The sequence below is a fragment of the Arachis stenosperma genome, chromosome 3 (genome assembly GCF_014773155.1).
Source record: "Arachis stenosperma cultivar V10309 chromosome 3, arast.V10309.gnm1.PFL2, whole genome shotgun sequence".
Classification (NCBI taxonomy): Eukaryota; Viridiplantae; Streptophyta; class Magnoliopsida; order Fabales; family Fabaceae; genus Arachis; species Arachis stenosperma.
Genome location: NC_080379.1, coordinates 39,747,725 through 39,767,530, shown reverse-complemented (window position 1 = coordinate 39,767,530; position 19,806 = coordinate 39,747,725). Strand labels below are relative to the sequence as shown.

Below are 19,806 nucleotides of genomic sequence, written 5' to 3'. Positions count from 1 at the left end.
AAACTTCCATTGTACACATTGTATAAATATTTCATTAGTTTGTGAAAAAATATTAAAAATTTGTAAAGAATGATTGGTTTGTGAAAATATTTTTTTATTTTTATTTTTATTTTTTGAAAATAATTTATTTTTAACTTTTTCATATTTTAAAAAATGTAATTGGTTTGTGAAAAGAAGATTATTTTTAAATATCGAAAATAATGAAAATATATTTGGTTGGTTTATTTTTAAAATATATTTTCAATATTTTAAAATCATTAAACTATATTTTTATTAAAGTATGATTTTAGTTATTTAATTTTTTATTAAATTAATAATTAATTTTTATATGGTATCAATATGAAATAAATTATCATTTTATTAGTTGGTTTTATATTTTCTATGACACTATATAACAATAAAAAATATCAATTGAAACTAAAATTAGCTCTACACCAATCGAATCAATTAATTAATATCAAAATTTATTGATGTAAATAAATTTTTTAATAAATAATTTAGTAAGTAAATAATAAATAAATAAATATTAAAGTTAAAAAAAATTTAAAATAAAAAACCAACTTTCTCGTCAATGTTTTTAAGTTTGTATGTATTCTTTTAATTTTTATTATCGATACTTTCATAATTGATATAATTTAAAAAATTATTTTTATAACAAAATTATTTTTTAAAATGAAAAAATGAAGGTTAAAAATAAAGAAATTTAATAAATACATATTGATTCAAAAAGTACGTACTCAAGGATGTGTCTAAATTCATATTTTAATTCTAATTAGAGATTTATTTTTTCTTTAATTATCTCGTCTATTTACTCAAAGATATAAAAATCAAGCCTAAAATAATATATTGTTTTCAAGTGTGGTATAGAAAATTGTAATTTTAGAGTTGCATACGTTGTTTTGAAGAAGAAAAAGAAAAAGAAATGCAGAGGACCATAGAGTCATATAATTGATTTTGACTTTCCTAGTTTCAATGTATAATAATATTAAGAACATGTTCTGATCTGTATTTGCAAGTGAATGTGATTCCCCTAAGATTATGAATTATATAGAGTAAGTATAGTGATGTGCATACTTGTATCCTATTTTTGATACCTAAATTAACTAATTAAAAATTAGTAGTAACAAAGGAGAGTTACCTGTAAGTAGGGGTGTTCGCGGTGCGGTTTGGTTCGGTTTTTGAAGGAAAAGTCATCCGATTCGATCGTTTATTTAAGCAGCGGTTCGGTTTGGTTTGGTTTTTTTCAAAGTCATCCGAACCAAACCAAACCAATTAAAATCGGTTTGATTTGATTCGGTTTGTTCGGTTTTTTCAATCAAATAAAAAAAATTCTACCATACTATTATGCAATGTCGTAAGATTGAAATCAACAAGCCAAAATACACAATAGCTAACAAAGTCTTGATCTAATGAAATATAACGACAATAGAATTCAAATACGACAATTAAAGAAGTTTAATAGCTCAACAGTCAACACAACTGAAAATAAAAAAAAAATTGTCATTAAACTGATAGCAATTAGCAAAGTTATGGTGTCTTCTTCTCCAATAAAATAGCTAAAACTTCATAATGCAAACCAACCTGAAATTAAAAAAAAAAAAACAAATTAAACAAGCAATAAACCAAACAAGCAATGAACAAGCAATAAACCTTTATACCAACAAATTAAACTTGGCAATAAACAGCAAGCACCAAGCAGCAATAACCATTAACCATTAACCAGCAAAGTCACTAATAACCATTAACCATTAACCAAGCAGCAATAACCATTAACCATCAAACTGTATTCATGGGAACAAACTGAACATTGAACAAAGTCACAAACTGAACAAACTGAACAATAACCATTGAACAATAACCATTAACCAGCCCTAAACCAACAATAAACCAAACAGAACAAAACTTGAAAATGTGAACAAACAATGAACAATTAAACCAGCAATAAACACTAAACAGAATTGGCAAATTGAAGAAGCAATGAACAAATTGAACAAGGTTTAGTGACACCAAAACAAGGTTTAAGCAACTCCTTCTAACATTCTAAAAGAGCTGCTGACGAAAGGTATGTGGTAAGGCCCAGGAGGTTAGTGACACCAAAACATTGCAAGGTTTATGAAAGGAAACCAGGAATTCATCAAACTTTTAGCCAATTCCTCCAGAGGATCAGATCGTCCATCATGACCTTCCGTTAAATCACTTCAAATCCCCATACAAAATCCAAGTTAATACAAGTGTGATGATTCCAACAGGTAATTTTATCAACGATAAATTAAACAGCTTTCAGATTTAATCTGAAGGCGGCACAATCATACAATTGAAGGTCAAAATAGCTTTAAGAACTCATCCACGGTGGGATTAAGAAATCCTTTAAACCGTAATTAAAGAGGAAATCAGTCAAACAAACACCTGAGCGTATAACAGAAATGAACCAGACCTAAAACACGGAATTTCCAAACAATTAAATTTCAATTTCATCATGCAACACCTCCTGATACAACCAACAACATAGACCAGCAAGCAGCAATACCAACAACAAGGCAAGAATGCATCAGTAGAGTTTACCTGAATAGATGGCTCGGGCTCCATATGCACTTGAAGGCTTTCTGGGTGGAGGCGGTGAGGTACCCAGAAACGCTGCTGGGTGGAGGCTTTCTTGGTGGAGGCGGTGACGTCGGAGGCTCGGAGGTGGTGAGGTCGGAGGTCCTGTGGGTGGGTGGGTGACTGGGTCTTCGTCCTCGTCTTCGCGGTGGGTGGGTGACTGCTGGCTTGAGTGGCTTCGACTTCGAGTTTCAGGGAGAAGGAGTGAAGAAGGTGGGTGACTGCTGGCCGTTTGGGTGCGTGGGTGGGTGGGTGAATGCTGGGCGCTGGCCGTTTGGGTGAGTGGCCGAGATGTGGTGGCTGGCTCCGATCTGGGGTTTCGGCGGCGGGGTTAGGTTTCCATGGGGGGAGGGGAGGGACTCGCGCAGCTGTAGCCTGTGCCCTGTAACGCGTTTGGGGGGGGGGTGGGGTGGGGGTATGTGGGTGGGCGGTGTTTTAATTTTAGGGTTTTATTAAGAACCGGTTCGGTTCGGTTCGGTTCGGGTTTTGGTGGCAAAAATCGAAAACCGAACCGAACCGCAAAATATCACTTTTTTTCGGTTTTTTTAGTTTTTGATTTTTAATTTTTTCGGTTCGATCCATCGATTTAGTTCGGTCCGAATCGATTTTGAACACCCCTACATGTAAGTACATATTAAATTGGAATTAATTTAAGTGTTTGTGAATTGTGATTGAAGTTTTCGAACATGATGTGATGGCTAAAATTGATGTCTCAGCGTCTTCTCTTACTTGATGTCTTGTTTCTCTGATCATCATTTTTCTATCAACTAATTCTCCCAACTGGACGGCTTGAGCCCAGAGTCACCATGCTTTCAGTTTCAGAATCAGAGGTAACAACAATAATTCACAAATTATACTCATTCTTTCTCTCACCCTATATATATGCCTGCTTTTTCCATCCATTTTCTTCTGCTATTAAGCATAATTTTTTTTCCAGCAAGTTTATTAGATCATGTATATCATTATTGAATAGTGTCGGTGAAAGACGATAGTGACATTTATTTTCTCTATGGTGCTACTGATGAATATATATGTCAAATATGTTTTGGACTGTATGAGGTGTTTATACTGGAATTGCAATTGAAGTTCTGTGTTATATGTGTACCTCTTGTTAAGTAGTCTCTTTAATTTTCTCCGTTGATGAATAATCCATTAAATCAGTGATGAATCTGTTTTAGAGAGAATGAAGCACAGATTTTATATTTGTGATTATTAGTTTCCGTTTGGTCATAAACTTTTAATTTAATAAAAAATAATCAAAATGAATACCTACCTATGCTCTTATTATGAGAGTTTATTGTTATCTTTCTATCTGCAAGTGAAATTTTGCATTTTCCGGATGGACTTGCATGAATAAATGAATATACTGTGAAATTTAATTTGTACCTAAAATAAATGAGTATACAAAAGGAGTAGAATAATTTTTTTCCTTTCGATCGGTACATATAACTATAATGAATTTTTCACCGAAATATGTATAATTTAGAGTGACATCTCAGGTTAACTCGTAACAACTTCTGTATTGGATAAACTAATACAGCCCACCATTTTATCTTTTTATAGTGCTGCAAACCTTTTTGCTTCACTAATTTTCACGAGTATTATTATTAAGGCAGGTCTTTGACTCTTTGGTGGCCAAAGTTATAGTGGCTAAAAATAGCTAAGTTTAGACTGACTAATTAACACATGATACGTGGAAAGTTAGGTGGAAGTTGGTAGTTAAAATGATGAGTCTATTGTTAGTGATTACTAAAGGACAAAAAAGTAAATAAACTAACCAAAATGATGTATATATCATGTGGACTTGTTTTTAAAGAAAAAAATCTATTAGTATTTTTTGAGTGGATAATTTCAAAACTTTAATGGTTGGGTTTAGTGTGAAAATCTATTATAATGTTGGATCAATAAAAGGTCATGAACTATTAATGATAAAAATAATTTTAAAAAAATAAGAACTAAATCATGTAATATTTATGTGAGCTCTTATTATTAATATATTTGTGTCATGAATTATATGAATATATAAATTTATAAAGTATTAAAATTTTATAATTAAATATTTTTATTTTGAATAAAAATAATTATTAAATAGTATTGTTGATTTATCATAGTTATTATTATTTTTGTTCTTGTTATTATTTATATTATTATTATTATTAAAAGAGAAATAATAATTTTATTAATGTTATGTCCTAATATTTTTAGAATCACACTGTATAAATCTGGTTAGACTTTTATAAAATTTTTTATTATAATTATTTGTTATTTTAAAATTTCAAATGTAAAAAACTTATACTGAAATACCACATTAGAAGGTTATATATAGGTTATTAATTTTTTTTCGAAAACAAAATTTATGGTTTAAATTTATATGTTTGTGGATATGTAATTTTATTTAAGTTGCAGTTAAATACAAAATCTGAATTTCAGTTTTTATTCATTTTTATTCTGTTTTTATCTTTTATTGTAATATGTATGAGATAGTTGCAGCCTCGATCATCTAAATATTTTGAAAAACTATGTCTACATATGGAATATATATCTAAGAAAATAAAAAATATTATATAATTTAGTAACTTTATATGTATTAATTTTTTATTATGTAATGAATTTATATTTTAATTATTTAGATCTCTAATATTTTTTATTTAACCAATTTAATATCATACACTCAAATTTATGTACTTATCAAATTAGTTTTTATGTATTTATCCCTATATCTAATTTTAAGAAAAATTGTTTGTTCTTTTAATAATAACATATTTAGCATTTATATTATTATATAAAATCTTAGTAATAACTTACAAAATTATGTTATGGTAATTATATTGTGTATTTTAGATGTTATTTTCTTGTAAAAAAAATACTCAATTTTTTGTTTAATTTTATATTCTTAAAAAAAAAACAAAATAAACCTAACTTTTTTTATCTTAACTTATTTAATTCCAGCTACCATTTTATTTTAATATTCGTATCTTATATTTGATAACAGTGTTATACCTTTTAAATAATTAATAATTTATAATTTTTTCAAGTAATTTTAATTAATAATTTTTGTAACTAAATACACTATAAATTTTTGGTCCATCATAATTTTATAATATATTATCGATATTGTTGTCTCTTTTATGTAATTGTCATATAAAAAATGATATTATAAAAATAATTTATAAGATTTTTTTATATTTGGATAAAATCAATTCAATAACTATATATTATTCCTAAATTACTTTTATGTAATGAAAAAATCTAAAAACAAAAGTTAAAAAAATTGTCTATAATTCAACCCCTCCATATTAAAAATCTTAGATCCGTCTTTGGTAATCTAAATACAAAAATATTTTATACACTATTATGATTAAAATATCTTTTACCATAATTTTACATGAATATCCTTAAAAAATACGAGTGGCTCTTTTTTTTATATTTTTACGTTTTCTGCTTGTCAATGCTCATTTCTTCTTTAGTTTTAAAAGTTATATCATGGAATTAACAAATAATATGTATAATCATGGATATACAAATTAAAAAACAAAGAATTTTTAGTTAAATAAAAATTAACAAATTAATATTGTAAAAAACTATAAACGTTGATAAAAACTAATAAATTTACTTCACAAATCGTGGTGGTTTTGTAGATTTTATATTTGTTTCTTTAAAATTTTATACAAGGACCACATTTTATATAAATATTAAGAGAAAAAACAAAATTAATAGTAAATTCAGTTTTAAGACAATCTGGTATAATTGATTTTCAATTAGTTTATTTAAATAAGTTATAGAAGGTATGGCATTATAAATTTAAGATTTACGGACGTTGATTTTAGTGAATTCACAAAGTAAAAAAGTAAATCTTATTAATAAAACTATTACGAAGATTTTTAATAAGAGCAGTGCTATATAACTAACAAGTATTATCATTTTTTGTCCGCACTTAGTCGGTAATAATTTGTACTTATATTTATAGAGATTTTATACACAATAAATATACAATTTACACATATGCTTATTAAAATTGTGCACATACACATAAATCATTACCATTTGCACTCAAAATTTGTAGAGTTTGAACATATAAATTAATAAAATTTATCTGTTTAAAATAATTTTGTATTTATATTCACCAAAAAATGAACAAAACTACTAAAAATTACCAATTTTCAATAATAATAATAATAATAATAATAATAATAATTATAATAATAATAATAATAACAAAAATAATAATAACTATGATAATATCAATAATACTGTGTAATAGTTACTTTTATTCAAAATAAAAATATTTTCTTATAAAATTTTAACACTTTATAAATTTATACTCTCATATAATCATGTCACAAATACATTAATAGTAAGATCTCACATAAATATTACATGATTTAGTTCTTGTTTTTTTTATTACTTTCATTATTAATAATTTATGACCTTTTATTGATCTAACATTATAATAGATTTTCACACTAAAACCTAATCATTAAAGTTTTGGAATTATCCACTTAAAAAATATTACCAGATTTTTTCTTTCAAAACAAAAGCCCACATGATATACACATTATTTTGGTCCTTCTATTTACTCTTTTACCCTATTACTCACTAACAATAAAGCCTATCACTCTAACTAACAACTTTCACCCAACTCTACACATGTTATGTGTTTATTGGTCAGTCAGAATTTAGCCACTTTTAGTCACTATAACCTTGGCTACCAAAGAACTACCCTTATTATTAAAGGGTATAAGTGTATGTACAACAGTACATAGATGAATATATAGGGACAAAGGATGAATGCATGCAGTGTAAATAAAGAATGAATAATTGGAATTGGAATTGGAATTGGAATAGTCGGCACATAGCAAGTAGGCTCTGGATTTTGGAGTCAGTCTCTACATTTAATTTGTTTGCTTCTTGACTGGTATCGCGACTTACCATTCTCTTTCAAAATTTGTCTCTTGTTGGATCTTGTTATTTTGTTATCATGATAATTATATTGAGAGAATTAAGGCATGTCTAGATATATATGTTTAGAGCTATTGAAAGAAGAGGAACAAGGCAAGGATGACCACAATCAACACAGAGGTAGACTATATGGGGCAGCAGCAGCAGAATCATGGTGCTGACAACTGTAGTAATAGACGTTGCGATGAAGAACGGCGACAACGATCTTCTACAATCCTAGGAGAGCAAGGAGGCAAAGGTGTTATGTGGTGATGAGTGATGACAAAAGCAATGGCGGAGGTGCTGAGTATGCTGCAGGGTGGATAATAGAAGGAGTGAATACCCCATCCGACCCCTGACAATTATCTCGAAAGGACAACGAGGCCCCAAAGAAAAAAAACACCCAATTCGGCCCCTGATAAATTTTTTTGGGACTGATTAGCCCCTGTACCAAAAAAAAATAACATTGATTTTTTTTTGCACAGGAGCTTCGTTGTCCTTTCGAGGTAATTGTCAGGGGCCGGGTTGGATTTTTTTTTTGTCAGAGACCGGGTTGGAGTTTTTTTTGTCAGAGACCTCGTTGTCTTTCGAGGTAATTGTCAGGAGCTGATTTGGATTTTTCTCTAATAGGAAAGGGAAAGACCCCTCTTCAAAAGAATGTTTTAAAAGGAAAGGAAAAAATTTTGGAAAAATAAAAATATAAAAGATAAAATATATAATTATGAACTTATATATAAAGAAAATGATCAATTTGTAATTATCTTTGTGATGATCTATCTTACTCTCACATAAATGTGAAAGTGTAAAATCTTTGGCCTTAAAAACATAACTATTTTAATAAATAACTTTTTATCATAATTATTTCACCGATTAGGTGTAAATTGTAAAAGCAACCCATGATATGCACAACTAAAGTTATTTGAGACTCGAACAAAAAACTAGAATCCTCTGCGCCTGGAATTATCAAAACTATATTTCAAACAAACTAACTTTTACACCTTAATACACAGAAAAAAAAATATTACATATGCCATCAGAACCTCATAAGCTCCTAAAAGAGCAAACTATAATGCCCATTAGCCTCGTCATCTTATCTCATGTCTACTTGAATCCAAAGGAACACGAGAATCCAGGGTTGATAGGATTTGCGGCATGGACATGCCTCCAGAAACGACAATCTCTGCAAAACTTAGCACATGTTAATATATTGGAAGGAATTAAATTAGATTGGATTAGTTTTACAATTTAATGTTTGCTTGTATTCCCACTTAAAATGGAATATATTTGTTTATTGTTTCAACATGAACGCATGAGTTGGCCTACAGATGTTAGTTTGAGTAACACTCAAACTGCAACATGACTGGAGACCATGTTCTGGTTTGCACAGAACGCATTCAGAGTATCTGATTGAAGTGTAAATACAAATACCATTATCCCAGTCCTTTAAATAATTAGGAGTAAATAATTAAGGCTGCTGTTTACTCTCACTTCTATAATAAACACCCTGAATAATTTCCAAAACTATAACTCACCGATCCCTTCCCGGACTGATAAGTTTGGTCTAATGACATCCCTGGTGTTGATAAGAAATATGTCACCAATATAAAGATGGTTTGTTGGAACATAGACACAGCATAGCTCCTCATCTCCAGCATAATTCTGTGAAATAATAAACTACATAAACATATTTTCATTTATTAACCCAAGTACAGATTGTTTAAATCTCTGGTAATCATAAAACATTTTCACTTATTAACACAAGAACTGACTTGGAAACCAAAATTATATAAAATAAACCTATACAGATGGCTACATGGCAAGTTGGCAACCAAAATTATCAGAAGAATAATGTAATATTAATTAACCCAATAGAGAAACATCAGCTATAGGTGCTAAAGAATATAAACAGATCATAAATTCGTAACACATTAATTCATAGTGCATTATCATATGGACCAGTACTACTACATATATCACCAGCAACACATGGATCACCACACTATCAGTAAGTGTTAAGCAATGGAATAGTTCAAACTATTAAATATGCAGACTGACACAAATCCATTGAAAAACAACATTTACGAAAATAAGCAACTTTAAAATAGTGACATCATGGCTTTCACAATTGAAATATATTCAACCAAAGATGAAATAAAATTTTCTGAATTTATAAGCTATCAAACATAGAGGTGTATAAGAAACCTGAAGGACGACTGATGAGGTGATAAATCCAAATGCATATTCACCAATACGTGGATGCCGAATAATGGCTACTTCCTTGAAAGCTTGCGTATTTTGATCTGTGATAAACGTATATGTTAACAAAAGTAGATCCCACCCAACAGTACACTCTTATAAACATCACAATATCAGTGTTGGGTCGCTAAACACACCTGGTGAGATAGCAGCGCTAATCTGCTTGGAGGCATTATAGATATGACGAACTAGGGGCATTCGCTTGATAAACCACTCCCCGAGTCCCAGGACAGATGCACCCAACCATGATGACATGAAAACCCCAATCAAGAAGATGAAAGTTATTGACGTTACAAATCCAAGACCTGAACACACCCTAGCCATTAGCAACTAATATCAACATGTAAAGGTTAAAAGTGGAGTATCATAAAAATAGAAACTCTTACCGAAAATATTAATGCCAAGTTGAGCATAGATTGGAGAGAAAAACCCATCCACAAAATGAATAAACCACCATGTTATGTAAAAGGTGATTGCAATTGGAAAAAGAATGACACTGCAAAACATAAGAACAGTAATCTATCACCAATTCACCACAACAGGTAACTACAGGAATTCATACACTTGGTTGCCAGTGCTATTATTCAGGTATAGTGTCCCGGAACCGGAATAGAACCTAAATGACAAGATAAAATACAAAAAAACACAGGCATGTGCTAATAAAAAGGAAAGATGGCATAATAGACCATATTATAAAACAAAGCAACTGAAAGTCTAAAAGGTTGGAACATGAAGACAGCCATGAGACACCTAAGATACGCACAAATAGAAAGATGAATACTGGATAAGAATGAAAATTCTTTGCCGTAAGCCTCCTAAATAGAATCATCTTTGATGACTTAAATATAATAATAACAATAACTTTCTCCATCTCTTATTCTTCTAAAATCAACCACAGGGATAGTATTGAGGACTGTATATATTTTTACTCTAAACATCATGGGGAATTGGGAATACAAGGGCTATAGTTTGGCTAGTATGGCTCTATAAACAATTCGGAGATTCATGATCAGAGAGAGAGAGAAAGAGAGAGAGAGAGAGAAGCATCGAAAGATTCCTTCAGGAAATAGTAATAACTAAATGAAGATCAAGGCGCAGTGTACACATTCATTCAATATTTAACGGAGGTATAATGACATAGCACTTATCCAAGCGTTTAACCGGAGCACGATGGTGTGAAGAAAGAGTTACCCACCATCCAGTCATGAACTTTTTTGAAGCCCAGCTCCTAACAACTTTGTAAAAAGTCTACAAATTAACAAGAGAGAACACAAGGCAGTTTGTCAGACAAAAACTCATTCATAAATGCCGAGAAATTCACATAACAGAAAGTGTCAGATAACTCTTGCTAGATATTCAATCAAAATCCACGATAAAATACACTCCAATACACGAGAATGCAAATTCAATGAAATTACACAAATCGCTTAATTCTATCACCAAAATGGGGGGAATTAAAAAGAGGATTATGTTGTGAAATTTTATTATCTATACTGGTATGAATTTCAAAGCAACGAGCTCATCGAGTGATATGAAAAGAAATGAATCAAAATTGAAGTTCATAAAATCCCTAAATTGAGTCCAAAAAAAAGTCAAAGAAGCTCCTAACACAGCAAGCATAAACAAGTGAAACCCTAAAAGAGTTGAGGAAGAAATCGTGACCTCGCGACCAGCATGATGCACAGAAGAGGAGGAGGAGGAAGACGGTGATGGCTTGGAGGAGGCGCCTTCATCGCCGGAATCACCGACGGGGATAAGAAGCTCTCGATCTCTATCTCTGTTCGCCATAGCTTTTTCCTCGGCCATCACTTCAGATATAGAAAGCCCACTAACGACGCCGCCGTTTCGAGATTCCGGATGCACAGAACCTTCTTTCTGCAACTTTGGTTCTGAAACCGATAGATTCAGAAATGACAATATTTTCCAAATTAGCTCAAAAGTTGAAAATTTGAAATAATAATACTTATTTATTTAAATTATATTAATTGGTTATTTCGATATTTCTCTTACGCGTGAGTCGTGACGCCCCGCTTGTAACGCCTTTTGTCTTCTTTTTCCCGTCGTGCCTTGTGAGTTGTGAGGGATTAAGTTAACTCAGGTGAAGCGAAAATTCAGAGAGTAATGCTGAGCTATTAGAATTTATTTTTTTTTCCACTAATAATTAGTTAATAATGTTGGATTATTAAAAATATATTGTTGAATTGTTAAATTAAAAAATTAGATTGATGATTAAAAATATTATAAAAATAATAAATTTTATTGATTCTTAGACTTTTTTCGTAAAATAAGAATAGAAAAAAGAAAAATATCAAAAAAAAAAAACGAAAAGAAAAAGAAAAAGAACTATCCTACTTAGTATAATTTTAGTTTAATTAGTTTATTAACTTATTAATAAATTGAGAACTAGGCGAGGTGGGTAAATTTATTTCATCCACTTAGTTAATTTATTTAATTATTTAATAAATTGGCTACTTAATCATAGTAGATTAGTAGTAAACTAATTAGTAAAAAATTAGATATTAAATTGTACCACTCTTTTTCATTAAATTTTTTTTTTTAAATAAGTTTAATATAAAATTGGACCGATTAGTAACCAAAAATATATACAAATTATTGATTAAAATACCCTTAAACTGAAAGTAGAGTCTAAGTTACTACATTGATTCATGTGGTTGATTGTTGTAGGTAGTTAGGGACTGAATGTATATTATGAGGGACCGTGGGAGGATGTGTAGTTTAGTCTATGTTAGTTTTGAATTTTGATCACAGGTGCTTGTGTAGATACATCAGTTTGTCGCTGTCAAGTGTGGTTATGAGTTGTCACTTGTCACTAATAATCCAATGTTTGTGCTAATTCTATTTAGTGAGTGTCCATCTGACTAGCTAAGAGAGGCCGTTGTGCAACCATGCATCTCAATCTCAAATATAAGAAATGAGGCATGTTTTTTAGAGAGGGATTCAGTGTGGCTGCAAAGTTCCCAAGCCTATCTCTAATCTCTTGGTTGAATTTGTCAAGATGAAGAGTCGAGATTGCGTAAGTGTGATGAGGTATGAGAATTTAGAAGAGTCAATGCTGTGTTTCAGTTGGTCTCATGATCTCATCCATATAAGGCGGCACAGTACACAATGTAATGCACCACCTCTGATAACATTTTTCTCCCCCCTTCTTTAAAATTTAAATTAGTTAGATATATATTATCAGATTATTTATTTTAATAAATAAAATAAATATAATAATTACTGAATTAAATAATTTAAAAAATATCAAAATCTGCATTCTTTATTTATCTCATTTACACTGTAAACGAGATAAGATACGTTAGTTTGACACGTGTGTTTACACTATAAACGAGATACGTAGATGCTTATTTCGTTAGGCATGTGGATGCCTATAAGTATATGTCGTTCACAACGTGTTCTGGGCTCCACTTTGATCTTGTCAACCCACTTTCTCGCCTATATTATCTCTTTCTGACTATATTATAGACTGATAGTGCGATGGCGTGCTAGACGGGGAACAACGAAGATATCAATAGGCTGAATGAGACATTGCACTACGCCGGGGCAGCCAACTTTGAGGTTAGTTTAGTTCTGTTTAATTCTTTGCAATCCCATATGGTACTTATTTTGTATGTGACCATGGTTAGGGTAGTCGCGTATAACCAGAACATAGTTTGTAGTATATCTCTAGTAGAAATTTAGAACTCTTTTTTCTTGTGGAAGGTTGTTAGGACATAATTATTAGTTTGAAATTCTGTTTTACTTGTTCTAGGTTGTTACTACTTACATCATTCTACTTAGGTTTCATTTAGTATGTAATATGTAATTTAGAAATATGTATAAGTTTGAAACATAGATATATGTTCTTAAGTCAAAGTAGCAAGTTAAAAAAAATATTTATTTAACTTTAATTTTGTATATCATACTAAATTGATTTAATGAAAAAACTACAAAAGAGTTTAAGAATTCAATAAATAAAAAATTTAAAATTATTTTCGTATAAAGCTGAATTTGTTTTATTTTTCAGAGGCCTCGTCTTCTACTACCTCGTCGAGTGAGTCATACCCTTCCTCCACCGGATGCCATCGTTCCGTATCTGACTGAGGCTGGATTCGGCGACACGGTACCCTTCAAGAATTTCACTTTTGACAATTCTCTGATTTCAGCATTTGTGAAGCGATGGTGATGAGCGAATAATTTATACGTTTTTTGGCATTGTTTTTAGGTAGTTTTTAGTATGATCAAGCTACTTTTAGGGATATTTTCACTAGTTTTAATGCTAAATTCACATTTCTGGACTTTACTATGAGTTTGTGTGTTTTTCTGTGATTTCAGGTATTTTCTGGCTGAAATTGAGGGATCTGAGCAAAACTCTGATAGGAGGCTGACAAAGGACTGCTGATGCTGTTGGAATCTGACCTCCCTGCACTCGAAATGGATTTTCTGGAGCTACAGAACTCTAAATGGCGCGCTCTTAACGGCGTTGGAAATTAGACATCCAGAGCTTTCCAGCAATATATAATAGTCTATACTTTATTCGTGATTAGATGACGTAAACTGGCGCTCAACGCCAGTTCCATGTTGCTGTCTGGAGTCAAACGCCAGAAACACGTCACGAACCGGAGTTGAACGCCCAAAACACGTTACAACTTGACGTTCAACTCCAAAAGAAGCCTCAACTCGTGGATAGATCAAGCTCAGCCGAAACATACACCAAGTGGGCCCTGGAAGTGGATTTATGCATCAATTACTTACTCTTGTAAACCCTAGTAGCTAGTCTAGTATAAATAGGATAGTTTACTATTGTATTAGACATCTTGGGACGTTTAGTTCTCAAATCATGGGGGCTGGTCATTCGGCCATGCCTGGACCTTTCACTTATGTATTTTCAACGGTGGAGTTTCTACACACCATAGATTAAGGGTATGGAGCTTTGCTGTACCTCAAGTTTCAATGCAATTACTATTATTTTCTATCCAATTCGATTTATTCCTGTTCTAAGATATTCGTTGCACTTCAACTTGATGAATGTGATGATCCGTGACACTCATCATCATTCTCACCTATGAACGCGCATGACTGACAACCACTTCCGTTCTATCTTAGGCCGGGCGCATATCTCTTGGATTCCTTAATCAGAATCTTCGTGGTATAAGCTAGAATTGATGGCGGCATTCAAGAGAATTTGAAAAGTCTAAACCTTGTCTGTGGTATTCCGAGTAGGATTCGAAGATTGAATGACTGTGACGAGCTTCAAACTCCTGAAGGTTGGGCATTAGTGACAGACGCAAAAGAATCACTGGATTCTATTCCAACCTGATTGAGAACCGACAGATGATTAGCCGTGCCGTGACAGAGCATTTGGACCTTTTTCACTAAGAGAATGGGATGTAGCCATTGACAACAGTGATGCCCTACATACAGCTTGCCATGGAAAGGAAAAAGAAGGATTGGATGGATGCAGTAGGAAAGCAGAAATTCAGAAGGAGCACAGCATCTCCATACACCTATCTAATTCCCACCATTGAATTATATAAGTAACTATTTTCTATTTATTTATTATTACTATTCAAAAATCCAATAACCTTTTACTATCCTCCTGACTGAGATTTACAAGATGACCATAGCTTGCTTCATACCAACAATCTCTGTGGGATCGACCCTTACTCACGTAAGGTTTATTACTTGGACGACCCAGTACACTTGCTGGTTAGTTGAGCGGAGTTGTGAAAAGAAAGTGCTGAGTTAATAGATGCACATACCAAAGTGCCATTGTTGATGATCACAATTTCGTCCACCAAATTTTTAGCGCCGTTGCCGGGGATTGTTCGAATTACGATTACGTGCAACTACAGCGCCAAGTTTTTTTGATCCGGCAACAGCACCAGGTTTTTGGCGCCGTTGCCGGGAATTGTTCGAGTATGGACAACTGACAGTTCATCTTGTTGCTCAGATTAGGTAATTTTCTTTTCAAAAATTTTCAAAAAATTTTTTATTCCTATTTTCGAAATTTTTTTTTAAAATAAATCATTCAATGGTTTCAAAACATTTAAGAATGGATTCCAGAGTTTCATGAAGCATGTTGAATCCTGGCTGGCTGTAAAGCCATATCCAAACTCCTTTGGGATTGGTCTTCAACTAATCACCACAATGCATGTAATTCCATCCTAAAGCTGACTGGCTATTAAGCCATGTCAAACCCTTTGATTGGAGCTTTGGGCTAACATTGAAAGATTCCTGGAATTCTTCTTAAAAATTTTGAATTTCTTATTTTCTTTTTCCATATGTTTTTCGAAAAAAAATATTTTAAATAAAAAAAACCAAAAATATTTTGTGTTTCTTGTTTGAGTCTTGAGTCAATTTTTAAGTTTGGTGTCAATTGCATGCTTTAAAAATTTTTCTTGCATTTTTCGAAAATTCATGCATTCATGGTGTTCTTCATGATCTTCAAGTTGTTCTTGACAAGTCTTCTTGTTTGATCTTGATGATTTCTTGTTTTGTGTTGTATGTTGTTTTTCATATGCATTTTTGCATTCATAGTGTCCATGCATTAAAGAATTCTAAGTTTGATGTCTTGCATGTTTTCTTTGCATAAAAATTTTTTCAAAAATATGTTCTTCATGTTCATCATGATCTTCAAAGTGTTCTTGGTGTTCATCTTGACATTCATAGTGTTCTTGCATGCATCATGAGTTTTGATTCATAATTTTTATGTTGTGAGTCATTTCTGTTGTTTTTCTCTCTCATCATTAAAAATTCAAAAATCAAAAAATATCTTTTCCTTAATTTTCTCATAATTTTCGAAAATTTGAGTTGACTTAGTCAAAAATTTTTTAAAATTAGTTGTTTCTTACAAGTCAAGTCAAATTTTCAATTTTAAAAATCCTATCTTTTCAAAACTTTTTCAAAAAATCAAATCTTTTTCATTTTTATCTTATTAATTTCAAAAATTTTAAAATTATTTTCAAAATATTTTTCTTAATTTTATTTCAAATTTTCGAAATTACACTAACAATTAATGTGATTGATTCAAAAATTTGAAGTTTGTTACTTTCTTGTTAAGAAAGGTTCAATCTTTAAATTCTAGAATCATATCTTTTAGTTTCTTGTTAGTTAAGTAATTAATTTTAATTTTAAAAATTTAAATCTTTTTCATCTTATCCTTTTATCATATCTTTTTCAAAATTTTATCTTTTTCAAAAATTTGATTTCAAAATATCTTATCTAACTTCTTATTTTCTTATCTTTTCAAATTTGACTTTAATATCTTTTTCAACTAACTATTTGACTTTTTGTTTGTTTCTTATCTTTTTCAAAACCACCTAACTACTTCTCCCTCTCTAATTTTCGAAAATATCTCATCCCTTTTTCAAAATTCTTTTTAAATTAACTAATTGTTTTAAATTTTAATTTTAATTATATCTTATCTTTAATTTTCGAAAATCATTTAACTACTTTTTCAAAATTATTTTCGAATTCTCCCTCTCTTCTCTTCTTCTATTTATTTATTTATTCACTAACACTTCTCTTCACCTCTCTTCATCTCCAATCACTGCCTCTATCCTCACCCTTGTGATTGGATCCTCCACTTTTATTCCTTTCTTCTTCTACTAACAATAAGGAACCTCTTTACTGTGACATAGAGAATTTCTCTTTCTTTTCTTGTTCTCTTCTTCCCTATATGAGTAGGAACAAGGAAAAAGGCATTCTTGTTGAAGCTGATCCTGAACCTGAAAGGACTCTGAAGAGGAAACTAAGAGAAGCTAAATTACAACAATCCAGAGACAACCTTTCTGAAATTTTCGAACAAGAGAAGGAGATGGCAGCCGAACCCAACAACAATAATGCAAGGAGAATGCTAGGTGATTTCACTAAACCAACGTCTAAATTTGATGGAAGAAGCATCTCTATTCCGGCCATTGGAGCAAACAATTTTGAGCTGAAACCTCAATTAGTAGCTCTAATGCAACAGAACTGCAAGTTTTATGGACTTTCATCTGAAGATCCTTACCAGTTTTTAACTGAGTTCTTGCAGATTTGTGAGACTGTAAAGACGAATGAAGTAGATCCTGAAGTCTACAGGCTCATGCTTTTCCCTTTTGCTATAAGAGACATAGCTAGAACATGGCTAGACTCACAACCTAAAGATAGCCTGGACTCTTGGGATAAGCTGGTCACGGCCTTCTTGGATAAATTCTTTTCTCCTCAAAAGCTGAGCAAGCTTAGAGTAGATGTTCAAACCTTCAAGCAAAAAGATGGTGAATCCCTCTATGAAGCTTGGGAAAGATACAAGCAGATGACCAAAAAGTGTCCTTCTGACATGTTTTCAGAATGGACCATATTAGATATATTCTATTATGGTCTATCTGAGTTTTTCAAAATGTCATTGGACCATTCTGCAGGTGGATCCATTCACTTAAAGAAAACGCCTACAAAAGCTCAAGAACTTATTGACATGGTTGCAAATAATCAATTCATGTACACTTCTGAGAGGAATTCCGTGAATAATGGGACGCCTCAGAGGAAGGGAGTTCTTGAAATTGATGCTCTGAATGCCATATTGGCTCAGAACAAAGTGTTAACTCATCAAGTCAACATGATTTCTCAAAGTTTGAATGGATGGAAAAATGCATCCAACAGTACTAAAGAGGCAGCTTCTGAAGAAGCTTATGATCCTGAGAACCCTGCAATAGCAGAGGTAAATTACATGGGTGAACCTTATGGAAACACCTATAATTCATCATGGAGAAATCATCCAAATTTCTCATGGAAGGATCAACAAAAGCCTCAACAAGGCTTTAATAATGGTGGAAGAAACAGGCTAAGCAATAACAAGCCTTTTCTATCATCTTCTCAGCAACAGACAGAGAATTCTGAGCAGAGCCCCTCTAACTTAGCAAATTTAGTCTCTGATCTGTCTAAGGCCACTTTAAGTTTCATGAGTTAAACAAGGTCCTCCATCAGAAATTTGGAGGCACAAGTGGGCCAGCTGCGTAAGAAAGTCACTGAAACTCCTCCCAGTACTCTCCCAAATAATATAGAAGAGAATCCAAGAGGAGAGTGCAAAGCCATTGATGTAATCAATATGGCCGAATGCACAAGGGAGGAGAAAGACGAAAATCCTAGTGAGGAAGACCTCCTGGGACGTCTCTCAAACAAGAAGGAGTTTCCTATTGAGGACCTAAAGGAATCTGAGACTCATATAGAGACCATAGAGATTCCATTAAATCTCCTTCTGCCATTCATGAGCTCTGAAGATTACTCTTCCTCTGAAGAAGATGAAGATGTGACTGGAGAGCAAGTTACTCAATATCTAGGAGCCATCATGAAGCTGAATGCCAAGTTGTTTGGTAATGAGACTTGGGAAGGTGAACCTCCCTTGCTCATTAGTGAACTTGATACATGGCTTCAGCAAACCTTACCTCAAAAGAAACAAGATCCTGGCAAATTCTTAATACCCTGTACCATAGGTACCATGACCTTTGAAAAAGCTCTGTGTGACCTAGGGTCAGGCATAAATCTTATGCCACTCTCTGTAATGGAGAAGCTAGGGATCACTGAGGTTCTCATTACAATTGGCGGACAAGTCAGTAAGACAAGCTTATGGATTAGTAGAGGACGTGTTGGTAAAGGTTGAAGGCCTTTACATCCCTGCTGATTTCATAATCTTAGACACTAGGAAGGAGGAGGATGAATGCATCATCCTTGGAAGACCTTTCCTAGCCACAGCAGAAGCTGTGATAGTTGTTAACAGAGGAAAATTAGTCCTTCAATTGAATGGGGACTACCTTGTGTTTAAGGCACACGGCTATCCTTCTGTAACAAGGGAGAGTAAGCATGCAGAGCTTCTCTCAATACAGAGTCAGACAAAGCTCCCACAATCAAACTCTAAGTTTGGTGTTGGGAGGCCACAACCAAACTCTAAGTTTGGTGTTGAACCCCCACATTCAAACTCTAAGTTTGGTGTTGGGAGGTCCTAACATTGACCTGATCACCTTTGTGGCTCCATGAGAG

The 19,806-nt window shown here is 32.2% G+C and overlaps 1 protein-coding gene and 1 non-coding gene across 3 annotated transcripts; both read right to left on the bottom strand.

Annotated features, from left to right (window-relative positions):
• Positions 1-8,353: 8,353 nt before the first annotated feature.
• Positions 8,354-11,891, bottom strand: LOC130970128 (protein LIKE COV 1-like). Of its 2 annotated transcripts, XM_057896123.1 has the most exons (8): positions 11,803-11,891; positions 11,455-11,681; positions 10,988-11,040; positions 10,179-10,288; positions 9,930-10,097; positions 9,739-9,836; positions 9,069-9,195; positions 8,354-8,716 (listed from the first exon to the last, which is right to left on the bottom strand). In XM_057896123.1, the coding sequence occupies exons 2-8, from the start codon at positions 11,596-11,598 to the stop codon at positions 8,622-8,624; spliced, it is 795 nt and encodes a 264-aa protein (XP_057752106.1). In that variant the 5' UTR covers positions 11,599-11,681; positions 11,803-11,891; the 3' UTR covers positions 8,354-8,621. The 2 variants fall into 2 exon arrangements, with proteins under 2 accessions (XP_057752106.1, XP_057752105.1); XM_057896122.1 differs by lacking the exon at positions 11,803-11,891 and having other exon boundaries at positions 11,455-11,741.
• A 6,119-nt stretch (positions 11,892-18,010) lies between these two features.
• On the bottom strand, positions 18,011-18,114 carry LOC130971469 (small nucleolar RNA R71). Its single transcript, XR_009082687.1, has one exon. It is a non-coding gene; the product is annotated as a small nucleolar RNA R71 (small nucleolar RNA).
• Positions 18,115-19,806: the final 1,692 nt, after the last annotated feature.

What these genes read in the sequence shown, in the direction of transcription:
- LOC130970128 (XM_057896123.1), bottom strand. Translation starts at nt 11,598, where the DNA reads ATGGCCGAGGAAAAAGCTATGGCGAACAGAGATAGAGATCGAGAGCTT. An exon ending in TGCATCATGCTGGTCGCGAG is followed by an intron (nt 11,041 to 11,454) that starts GTCACGATTTCT and finishes GTTAATTTGTAG; the next exon opens with ACTTTTTACAAAGTTGTTAG. An exon ending in AAAAAGTTCATGACTGGATG is followed by an intron (nt 10,289 to 10,987) that starts GTGGGTAACTCT and finishes TATGTTTTGCAG; the next exon opens with TGTCATTCTTTTTCCAATTG.